Source organism: Cibotium barometz, chromosome 31 (assembly GCF_041138505.1).
Source record: "Cibotium barometz isolate CiBa-2024 chromosome 31, ASM4113850v1, whole genome shotgun sequence".
Lineage (NCBI taxonomy): Eukaryota > Viridiplantae > Streptophyta > Polypodiopsida > Cyatheales > Cibotiaceae > Cibotium > Cibotium barometz.
Genome location: NC_141076.1, coordinates 27,853,967 through 27,866,494, shown reverse-complemented (window position 1 = coordinate 27,866,494; position 12,528 = coordinate 27,853,967). Strand labels below are relative to the sequence as shown.

Below are 12,528 nucleotides of genomic sequence, written 5' to 3'. Positions count from 1 at the left end.
CTTCATTAGCAAAAGACGAGGTTGCACCATTGGTACTTTTCACTAAACACCATAAATGTACTCTTATCAAATGAACCTTGATTTTCATTTTCAAGGTGTGAAAACCTTGCGCATTGAATTTATCGATGAACATGAGAGAGTTCATGATGAATATTGAGACGGTCTTACCACTTACTTTACAAAATGAGTAGAGCATAGATAGTTCATGTGAAATTTGATCAATTTCTTCATTTTTTTTAAATCATGAATTTTTTTTGATGCAGAGGCTTTAGTTTGTCCAATTTTTGATAAATCCCAAATTTTTGAATGTTGCAAAAGCTTTAACTAAGCAAATTTGCCATGAATTTTGATGTAGTCCCAAATTTGATTTAAAGATATTGGCAAAGTAGATGTGGTGGGTCAACTCTGAAGGTGGCAGTTGTGAACAGTAGTAGCAGAAACTATATTCTAGGTGAAGATGGAGGATGAGGCAACATGGGAGGAAGAGGGCAAAGGGAGTGGAGGGCAATGGCTCAGACGATGAAGAAGGATGACGTGGAGGCTTTGAAAGTTATTAAAACCTTAAGGTTATTCTTTCTAATGACATGGACTGCAAATAATATAGGCGAAGGTCAGGTGAACCGCTGTGATGACAAACGACAGCAAAGATGCTGGTGTTGGGGGTAGCGTGGAGATGGCAACCAAAGTAGCATGGATAGCGATATAACATGCCGCTACAATTTTTGACTCTAGGGTTTAGTGTTTGCAAGACCAAGGTATGGTGGGTGGAAAATGTCCATGGTATGTAGAGATATATATATATATATATATATATATATATATATAGAGAGAGAGAGAGAGAGAGAGAGAGAGTGATTTGCAGGACTCAATGATTGATTACCTGATGTTATAAATTCTTCACCAAGTATAATTCTTTTATAGGCTTAGTGCCTTGTCTTATGACTCAAGCACACATAATGAAAGAGTGACACATGACATGTGGTACATGTGTGTATGCAGTAAGTGGTGATGTTAGCACATGGCACACATGCTAACACCACTGCTTACTATACACATACATAATATCTAGCATTAAGAGGTTGTTCACACACACATACATACTAACACTCATAGAAAGTGTTCACACATGCATACATACTAGCATTCCTAGGAAGTGCGTGTTTACACACATACATACATAGACAAGACCTTGATCCCAACAATAAAGTCTTGGGTCATGGCAATTTTTATGATGAGCATAAAAATCACCATAGACAAGACCTTGATCCCAACAATAAAGCCTCGTGTCATGGTGAATTTTATGAACATATATGATGTTTTATGTTGAAATAGTGTGTTTAATCATTTTTCAACCATGTATACTTGTCTTACAAATAATTTTCAAAAGATTGTGTGCATACCTATTTTCAGTGATGTGTGAGTGAATGAAAAAGTGGTGGGTGGGTGAGGACTTGATTATCGAATTTGCCAATTGTGTGGTCGAGTGGTGGCTAACCCATGGATTGGATGTGGGGTTAGGCACAATCAATGGATTTCCAATAGAGTTAAGCAAGGAGAACTAGAAATAGGAAAGAAGGAAAAAGTTAATTTAAAAGTTTGTGCGTGGAGGGACCAACTATAATTTTCAATTCAAGAACTTTCCTAGTTGATCCTAAGGGAGTCCTAGATTAGTTACTCTTTAAGGGAATTATAGAAGGAACCCCCATAAGAGTAGAACTACTTGGAGGAATCCTACATTTCTTGAAAATGTATTTTCATTAATCAAGCCTTGGGGAGCCACTGGGATAGCCTCTTGTTTGAGATAATGTTGGGGGAGGCCCCGAGTGAGTCAAATCCCATGTTAGCTAAAGTAAAAGACCGAATCTCTCAGGATAACTTTTTCATGCCTATTATCACCTTACTCGTATAGAAAAGTAAAACTCCTCAAGAGGCTTGAGTGAGTCAAATCCCTTGTAAGCTAAAGTTAGAGATAGAATCTCTCATGATAACTTCTTCATGCCTTATATCACCTTACTCTTGCAGAAACATAAAACTCCTCAAGTGGTAAGTAAGGTATAAGAGTACAAGCTGGAGGATGGTTGTATTTACTTTAACAACTTGCTATGTATTCCAAATAACAAAGAAACAAAGAGGGGAATATTAATAGAATCTCATGATAGTCATATAGCTAGACATCCTAGATATGTAAAGACTTATATGGCTATTAAAAAGAGTATCTTTTAGCTTGACCTCAACAGGGATGTACTGCATTATGTCAAGCAGTGTTTGTCAGCATGTTAGAGGTTTAAAGGTGAGAGGGTTAAAATGCCATGGAAGTTACACCCTTTAGATATTCCTCAAATGAAATGGGATTGTGTAAGCATGGACTTCATCATGAGATTGCCATAGATTCAAGCAGGATACAATTCTATTTTGGTAATAGTATATAGGATGTATTGCAATTTATGTTAAATAGTGTCTATCGTATCAAAGATTAAAGCTAAAAGGGTTGAAATGCCAAGAAAGTTGCATCCTTTAGATATTTTCTCATATGAAATGGAAGTATAAAAGCATGGAATTCATCACTGGATTGCATCAATTCAAGTGGAATATGCTTCTATTTTGGTAATAGTGGATAGGCTAACTAAAGTTGTGTAGAAGACCTATGTTGCCACAATTTTATCAAATGGCAACCAAAGTAGCATGGATAGGGCTATAACATGCCGCCACACTAATACCAATTTTTTACTTTAGGATTTAGTGTTTTCAAGAATAAGGTTATGGTGGGTGGAAAATGTTCATGGTGTGTAGAGAGAGGGAGAGAGACAAATATACATATATATGTATGTATGTATTTATGTGTGTGTGTGTATATGTGTGTGTGTGTGTGTGTGTGTGTGTGTGTGTGTGTGTAGAGAGTGATTTGCATGACTCAGTGATTGATTAATTGATGTTATAAATCCTTCACCAAGTACAATTCTTTTATAGGCTTAGAGCCTTATCTTATGACTCAAGCACACACAATAAAAGAGTAACACATGACATTTGGCACATTTGTGTGTATGCAATAAGCAATGATGTTACCACATGGCATACATGCTAACACCACTCCGTACTATACACACACAATATCTAGCATTAAGAGGTTGTTCACACACACATACATACTAACACTCATAGAAAGTGTTCACACATGCATACATACTAACATTCAAAGGAAGTGTGTATACTAACATTCAAAGGAAGTGTGTTTTTACACACATACATAGACAAGACCTTGATTCCAACAATAAAGCCTTGGATCATGGTGATTTTTATGATGAACATAAAAATCACCATAGACAAGACCTTGATCCCAACAATAAAGCCTCAGGTCATGGTGACTTTTATGAACATATATAATGTTTTATGTTGAAACAGTGTGTGAGTGAACGAAAAAGTGGTGGGTGGGTGAGTACTTGATTACCGAATTTGCCAATAGTGTGGATGAGTGGTGGCTACCCCATGGATCGGATGTGGGGTTAGGCACAATCAACCGATTTCGAGTAGAGTTAAGCAAGGAGAACTGGAAACATGAAAGAAGGAAAAAGTTAGTTTAGAAGTTTATGATGACAAGAGGGACCAAATATAATTTTCAAGTCGAGTACTTTCCTAGTTAAGACTAGGGGAGCCACTGGATTAGTTACTCTTTAAGGAAATTATAGAAGGAACCCCCATAAGAGTAGAACTACTTGAAGAAATCAACTACATTCTACATTTCTTGACAAGGCATTTTCTTTAATCAAGCCTCAGGGAGCCACTGGGATAGCCTCTTGTTTGAGATAATGTTGGGGGAGGCCCAAGTGAGTCAAATCCCATGTTGGCTAAAGTTAGAGACAAAATCTTTCGAGATAACTCCTTCATGCCTATTATCACCTTACTTTTATAGAAAAGTAAAACTCCTCAAGAGGCTCGAGTGAGTCAAATCCCTTGTAAGCTAAAGTTAAAGACAGAATCTCTCATGATAACCTCTTCATGCCTTATATCACCTTACTCTTGCAAAAACGTTAAACTCCTCAAGTTATAAGGTACAATAGTACAAGCTAGAGGATGGTTGTATTTACTTTAACTTGCTATGTATTCCAAACAACAAAGAAACAAAGATAAGAATTTTAATAGAAGCTCATGATAGCCCTATAGCTAGACATCTTGGAGATGTAAAGACTTATGTGGCTATTAAAAAGAGTATCTTTTAGCTTTGAACTCAAGAGAGATGTAGTGCATTAAGTTAAACAATGTTTATTGATGGGCTTAGAGACTTAAAGGTGGAAGTTACACCCTTTAGATATTCTTCAAATGAAATCGGATTGTGTAAACATAGACTTCATCATGGGATTGCCATCGATTCAAGCAAGATGCAATTTAATTTTGATAATAGCACGGAATAGAATGTATTACATTATGTTAAATAGTGTCTATTGTATCAGAGATTAAAGCTAAAATGATTGAAATGCCAAGAAAGTTAAACTCTTTAGATATTCCTCATATGAAATGGAAGTGTATAAGCATGGAGTTCAACACTCAATTGCCATCAATTTAAGTAGGATATGGTTCTATTTTGGTAATACTAGACAGGCTAACTAAAGTTGTGTAGAAGACCTATATTGATTTTAATGTTGACAAAATTTTCTCAAATGTTTTACCCCAAGATGATTTTTATCGATAGAGATACTAAATTTACATTGAGATTTTGGACATCATTTTTTGTAGTAGTAGGTACACCCTTAGATCTTAGTACTACGAAGGGACGGATGGCCAAACTAAAAGGGTATTCAAGTTATTAAGATATTCTTTGATCATATTGTAGCAACAAAGAATCCTAAAAATGAATGAATTACTTACATCTAGTTATATTTACCTATAATAATGCATCATGTCATCAACATTGAAATCATTCCATTTCAGGCATTGTATGAACATAACCGCCTCGCATTCATAAATTGTTATGATTCAATGAGAAAAAGTTAGATAAGATGGATCATTAGATGTTGTCTATCAAAAAGGATATCAAAGCTACCTAGGACAAAAGCAATATACCAGTCCAAAAAAGTATGTTTAGGAATTTGAAGATTACAACATGGTGTTTCTTCAAATACAACCCAAAAGAAGTTATATTTCCTTGGGAAGATGAAGAATTCATCATGGCGTTTCTTTGAGTACAACCCAAAAGTGTCGAAATGAGTGATGCTAGAGTAGTCAAGTTATCCCACATGAGCTATCTAAGCTTTGTTATACCTCCCTCATATAAAAGGGATCATTTTCAATCATTGAAAACAAGCAAGCTCTCAAACCTCTTTATGAGTACAAGTCACAATCTTGTAACCTAATTGTGCTCGAGTCTAAAGCCTAATTAGTTTAAGGTATTCATCATGTTTGTGTTTAGGTAACATCCTCCCTAGCTTAGACTAGCACTAATCACATTATTAATTAGTATAGAATTAGGTCTTTCTTATCACCACCATCTCCATGGGAGCTTGGATCCACAAGCTTCAACATGGTATCAGAGCCAAGTCTATTGCTCCCTATACCTCCTTTAGCATCACTTGCATTAATCTCAATTTATTAGCTATCATTACTCACTTAATCTCAACCTTACTCTCTTTGCCCCTTCGTGGCCCAAATTGAAGAGCTTGGCATTACCTATCCTCTCCACTATTTTCAAAATCCTTCTAGCCACAAATTGGTCTCACCTAGGCATTTAACTCCACCAGAAGAATTAGTCAATTTCGCTCTCCGTTGCCCGCAAATCGCGCAACTGCACCCACTGAACTTTTTCAACATCCGCCGCGTGTACTACAAATTAGGGAAAGCCCTTTCAAGTGTGTGTTCTACATACCTGAAGGTATCTCAAAAAAAATCTTGTGCCAAATGGTTGGGTGTGATAAAGACAGCTTGCCATACCACACAACATGGCAGCAACAAGGCCCCCTTAACCAGTACAGGACCTTCCTGCCTGCCAAAGCCTACCTTCCACAGGGGCTATAAGAAAATGCATTGGGCTATTGGAATACACAAGAAAAGACACACCAACAAATCCTCAACCCACCACTGCAATAAAGAAGATTTCGTAGTAAATCCTGCTAGTGTAAGGGCCTGCTATGGCTGCTATCCATAACTAATCCTGTTTCAGAGACTGGAAGTAAAATCTTTAGTATAAACTATCACACAAGTTAAAAGCAAGAACCCTCATGCCCTCCCTACTTGACGAAGCTACACTTCTGCTTTGACGCACACACGATCTAGAAACTAAGGCAAGAAAGCCATCGGCCATACGGTTATCAGCTGAGTTTTATTCCAAGTGTCATAGATTCAGGATGAGCCAGGGCCAATGATGCTACCTGTGGATATTTGTATTGGTAAAATTGCATTCGGTGAACTAAGAAATGAATTTGATCATACGTCCTTAATCAGCATTACATCGTTTCTTTACCTGCTATGAGGCGGGAGAAATGACCCTTAAGAACATTCACACAAGCATTCTCAGACTAAGCCATTGATGCCTTTCAGTAATTGTCACGTGTTGCTGTACAGTTGAGTATATCATGCACATACACTGCTGACAGTATGAACACCCTGAAGGTCGTGAGAGTAATCATGTGATGGAGCTTGCACTATAATCCAGGACCAAAGGCCACGAATACAGTTGCTTCAATCCAAGCAAAAAGCCTGAAAAGTCGAAGTCCAGAGACGATTAAAATTTAGAAGCACAAAAGTAAAACCAAAAGAACCATACACTCCTGAAATGATGTGCAGGACCAAGGGAGTCGAGCATTACCGCAAGGCATATACAGGTTTGAAGAGGTCTTTAGAATCAACAGGGCAAATCTTTTACTGACCAGCTAGAGGTCTTGCATGACCGTGACTCTCTGGATTGCTTCCTCATTTTTTGTTTGAACCATTCCCAAGGACTCCGAACCATGGAGTCATTTCCTGATTAAATATATGGTACAATTTTTTGATTATGCATGTTTGCAAGGTAAAGGGTGGCCGCAACTGATCCCAATCAGCCTTCATTCTATGCAGACTGCAAAAAAGGACCATACTAGGTCACACCCAACTCAAGAAATTAGCCATCATTATTGAGCTCGGCTGCGCACTTTGTTGTATAGGTCCAATGTATCAAGATGATTAGCATCTACAGAGAGGGCTGCTCGACAGTCTCTTAAAGAATTGGTGACATCTCCAATGGATTCATAAAAAGCTGCCCGCAAATGAAGAAGTTGCAGGTCTGATTTGAATGCTATTGCCTTCGAAAGCTCAGCTATCGCATCCTCTTCTTTGTGATCATCCATGAGAACTGCAGTACCACATTTCTAATTTGTGACCAAACATATAATTTATAGAATGCACAATAGATAAATAAGATATTTCTTACCTTTACAGATACCTAAGTGTTCAATATACAAAAACTGACTTCCTTGTAGTCACTACTTAAACCAAAGTCCTTGCAAGGAAAAATGGTGATTGGTATGAGATCTGTTGCTCTGAATCATTTAAACAGAAAATATGCCATAAAGGAACAGAATTCACAAAACAACAGCACACGGTTCCTAAGCCCCCCACCCCCCCTCTCCTTCCCATTCCTGGCTGCAGGTTTCTAAGCTGGTTCATGTGTGGTAATAGGGTAGCAAAGACCAAGCTATGGTGGGTAGTGAAATCCATGGTGTGTGTGGATAAGAGAGAGTGAGAGATGTGACAAACTGAAGAGAGACAGAGATTGCACGACTCTGTGATTATTGATTGTATTGATGTTGAATCTTCACCAAGGACAATGCTTTTTGTAGGTATCAAGCTTTATCTTTTGACACACATACACTCCAGGCAAACGATACATGGCGTGCTTATCCTATCCACACATAAGAGGTGGTTCACACACACACACAAATACATCTCGGCTTAAAAGCCTTTCGCATACATGTATAAATAAAACAAGCAAGACCTCGATCCCAACAAACCCCCCTCAAGGGATTGCCTCATACTATGTCAAGGATAAATCTAGGCTCATGGTTTCTCATGCCAATTTTTCTGGTCATGAATAAATCACACGACTCTAGTTTCACATGCGAGTTATGGGTTCCCAAGGGTAGAGACAAACAAAGGATTAGATCTCACACACAGAGGAAAACAACACATATCTTGGTTTAGAGGCCCTTTTACTTGCATAGATCAAAAACACACAAAATTTTGACACTCACGACAACAGACATAAAAGCTTATCTTTTCGGGGGACTACCCGGGCACTGGGGCAGTGAACCCTTGACAACACACACAAACAAAGATCAGATGTTCTACTTTTAGGAGTTGAGAAACTCCTATATGAAAAATGTGTCGGTGAAGATGTAGTTGTCTACTTCTGATGGTGTTGCCATGGTTTGATCTATGGTAAGTCTTGCAAGTCCGAGACGGAGCCGCAGCACACAACATGCCCGACAAGCTTAGATACTGCATGCCAAGTGTGAAATACATTCTTGCAAAGAATAATTGCATCGTGACGATGCTCGTAGTATGCATGGTTACAATCGTTTTAGGCATAATTGCTAAGGAGAACCCGAGTGAGCACATGAACAATTCCATGGGCTCGAAGGATGTCTAGCTTTGTATAAAACTTTTCTTTAAAGAACACTTTATGAGGCATATGAATGGGTCTTTTAATCCGTTTCTTTTATTTTTCATATATTAAAATGAAGATTAAAAAACAGCCAAGATGGATGCTGTTGCCTCTACAGTAGCCTCCACCACGTGCTGCTCAGTGTTTCTGTCACCTAGTTGCTATCGTGGAGAGGCGGGCACAAAGGTTTGATTGTGGGTGAGCGCTGGACAGAGGAGTGCTCAGAATGCACAGAGGACAAATAGAGGACATGTGGAGCAACTCGCGGCTTGTGTGATGCAGTCGCTCTGCACGTCACCCATAGCAATCAACTATGCCACGTCAAGTACCACACATGCCTTTCTAAACCACAAACGGCCCGCCAACCACCACCACTAGGTTTAATGGGGGAGACACGCGATTGTGCTACTAGTGCAAGAGCAGTCACAAGCTACTGCCAACACACTTTAAAGAGGCAACACACACCTCCTTGCAATGAACACGCTGCCACTAGCCAACATCGTCAGACGAGCCACCAATTTCAGCCCGACACGTAGGCCATCACCATACCGCAACAGATGTAGCATGTAATAAGTTGACTGTCGTAATGCCTTCTTTAAACCTATGAGTTTATGCAATCCACTTTACTTTGAGAGAGAAGAGTAGAGAGAGAGAAGATAAGAGTCGACACTAGATTGGGTCCCAATCACCCACTGAAGGGGCCCCCCCTGCAAGCAGGAGTATTTGCTTGTGTTTCTTTGGAGAACTTTGTACAATGATAATAAACGATGACTCAGGACGAGGAAGACCGAACGCAGTCTGAACCATATGCTAAACCAATAGCACTGTAGAAGACTCTATGAAGCCACTTATGCAAATCCAGAACTGATGAGGACATTATGCAATGGACCAAAGGCTGCTTTTATATGGAATTCTGCTGCTGGTCGGTCCATTCATGTTGTTGTCAGCCAGTTGCAAAAACCCATGACTTGCTGAAAATGAGGCATTAAATGCTACAATGGACATTTTATGCTGACCGACTTGTTATATGTTGCTGGCCATGCTGTTTATATGCTTGCCAACAGGGATATGGGCTGTCATATGATGCCTAGCATCAAATGCTAAGGCATGTGACCTGCCACGGCTGCCCCATGCATCCATCTATGAAATTGTACTGACTCTACCATGCAAAGCCTCAGATGAATTATATGATTTGTTCTCAAAGTGGCTTAAGGGATTGACGTGACATCTAAGGCTAGGAGACTCACCTACGTAGCTCGTGCCTGACATGTCCCCAACTAGGGCTCACAATGGGGGCCATGACATACGACATATAATCCTATAAAGGTATTAATATTGTATGATGTTACGTATAACGTTGAGCGAGTGTGTCACATAGCACCATATTGCAGGGTGCATGTGAAATTCCCACTTGCTTAGCTTGGCGGCAAGTTCATGGCTTCCAAGTAGTCTGACAATATATACGATGTGTACTAGAAGAATTCTTCATCTAGCCATACGGCTATGGCGTCGTGAGTGCCTCGGTCCTTGAACTTCGTATAAAACTATCTTTGTCTACAACCGAAACCATGCTTCCATCTATGAAGAAGAATTTGCTCGGGCTCAATGACTTCAGCTTTGTCAACCATCTCAGGATGTTACTCGCGGGAGACCACCTACAATGTTGGTCCAACATTGGGTTTTAACCAACTATCTGGTAGCTTTAGCTTCATGGAGATATCATTGAGCTTTTGGATGATCAGAAAAGAGCCAAATCTTTGAAACAAGAGCTTGGACCAATGCTTGTCCACTTGCTTAAATCTTTGCTTCATGATCCGAAGATACACCCAATCCCCTTCTTTATAATTGACATCTCTTCTAGACATGTTGGCTTGCCTAGTATATGCTTCCTGTGCATTGGCAAGACACTCCTTTACTCAATGTTTTCTGAAAACGTTTTTGTGATCTTGTTGGCCTCCAAGGAAGGTGACACCATCCTCGGAAGAAGTAACAAGCCTCGTAAGGAGTCCGACCAATACTAGATGAGTAAGTAACCTTCAAGATTGCCTATACTAGGCTTCCTTTGAAGCCAAGGAAGGCGACAAAATTGGCTTTAAAATCGGGCTGCATTTTGTAGCACACTTGTGTGCAGCAAATGAACTAAAAATAGAGAGAGCAGCGAGCTGAAGATGCAATTAGGACAAACTAAGGCAAAATCAAAAATCCTAAAAATGCACGTAACCCTAAAATTGAAACCCTAATGCATGCAAGCAAATCCTAGTGGAGGAGAACTCTGCTCTGACACCAAATGTAGGATGACCTCCAAATTTAGGGTAAGGTTTTGCAACAACAAAGTGCGCGCACACAGTGACAGTCGCGGGAGCGAGAGTGAAGCACACAACTCAATATAGATTGAATCATAGGGCAATGTGCCCAAGTACAAAAGATAAAGTACACCTCATAAGTGGATAAGAGAGTGTACACATGCACAAGGAAAAAAACCTCCATCCAAAACTATTAGATACAAAGGCTATTTTTTGGTATCTTGAATATTCCCTATCCCTTATTCCACAACGCAAGTTCCCTTTTTTTTTATTTCTTTTAAAAAAAATGGTTAGTGGGGAAAAAAATGCCGCAACCAACTAAGTGTGTTTACACACATCACTGCATGTGACATAAATGTCTACAATTCTTGTATTGATTCACACACATCACTGCATGTGACATAAATGTCTACAGTTCTTGTATTGATCTCAAGGTACAATGCGTTTATAGGCTGAAATCTTATCTTTCTCAACACTCTGCTCATGGGGCAATGACACTTGGCTTAACTAGCTAAACCAATGACATCACTGTGCACCTAGTGGCTATAAGCTCCTATTTACACACACTTTTACCTGTAAGAGGTGTTCACACACACAAATGAACTCCGAGTTTCCCAACACTTAAAAACACCCCTAATCACCCGATGTGAAAGGACACCATATGTTCTAATACATTTAGCATCGTGTTGCTCTCTCTCTCTCTCTCTCTCTTTTCTGTCCCCATTTCCTACACATTAGGGTTAAGCCTTGTCACATGCAATGTAGTTCGAACTGCGAGATCTGCTCCTGCGAGCTCCGCCTCTCCCCCCCTCCCGCTACTTCTCGCCGTCGCGCGCCCCCCTTTCCCCCCCGCATGTCCCCCGCCTTCTCCTCCGCCTCTCTCCCCCGCCTCCTTCCTCGCCTCCTCCCCCGCCATCTCTCCCCCCCCCCCCGCCTTCTCCTCCTCCGCCTCCTTCCTCGTTTCCTCCCCCACCATCTCTCCCCCCCCCCCGCCTCCTTCCTCGCTTCCTCCCCCGCCATCTCTTCCCCCGCCTTCTCCCCCCCGCCTCCTTCCTCGTTTCTCTCCCCCGCCTCCTTCCTCGTTTCTCTCCCCCGCCTCCTTCCTCGCTTCTCTTCCCCCGCCTTCTCCTCCGCCTCGCTTCTCTCCCCCGCCATCTCTTCCCCCCCCGCCTTCTCCTCCGCTGCGTGGCTCTTCCCCCCCGCCTTCTCCCTCTCCTCCCCTTCCGTCTCGCCCCTCCCCCCACCGCTAACTCCCCCGCCTCAGCTCCCCCCTCCCCCCCCCCCCCCCGCTCCGCCCCTGCTATCCTCTAACCTTCCGCCTCGGGCTGTGTCCCTCCCGTTGGTGACCCCGGTTTCTGGCCTTTTCCCTCTGGAGGACTCCATGAAAGCCGCTCCGACTACCCCTGCCGATTCCGGTCTCCGTCTGGAGTTCACAGCTGCAGATCATCAGTTGTTTGTTTCCACAGTATCTGCTCTTGAGGCCTCCTCCTTGGTCTGCAAGATAGTGGGTAGCCGTCCGATGCGGAGAGAGCTTCGCGACCTTCTGCAAGGCAGCCTCGTTGGCGTGCCTGCCAAGATCGTCAGCGTCGATTTTTTGGG

General features: G+C 41.1%; 1 protein-coding gene across 2 annotated transcripts in view; it reads right to left on the bottom strand.

Moving 5' to 3' along the window:
- Positions 1–6,333: 6,333 nt before the first annotated feature.
- LOC147620693 (ethylene-overproduction protein 1-like) overlaps positions 6,334–12,528 on the bottom strand; it is a 55,063-nt gene continuing 48,868 nt past the window's right edge. For both annotated transcript variants that reach the window (XM_086824961.1, XM_086824962.1), the window contains 2 exons: positions 6,794–7,315; positions 6,334–6,684 (listed from right to left, as the gene is read on the bottom strand). In XM_086824961.1, the coding sequence (XP_086681087.1) occupies positions 7,095–7,315 (221 nt within the window). In that variant the 3' untranslated portion in view covers positions 6,334–6,684; positions 6,794–7,094. The remainder of the gene's footprint in view (positions 6,685–6,793; positions 7,316–12,528) is intronic.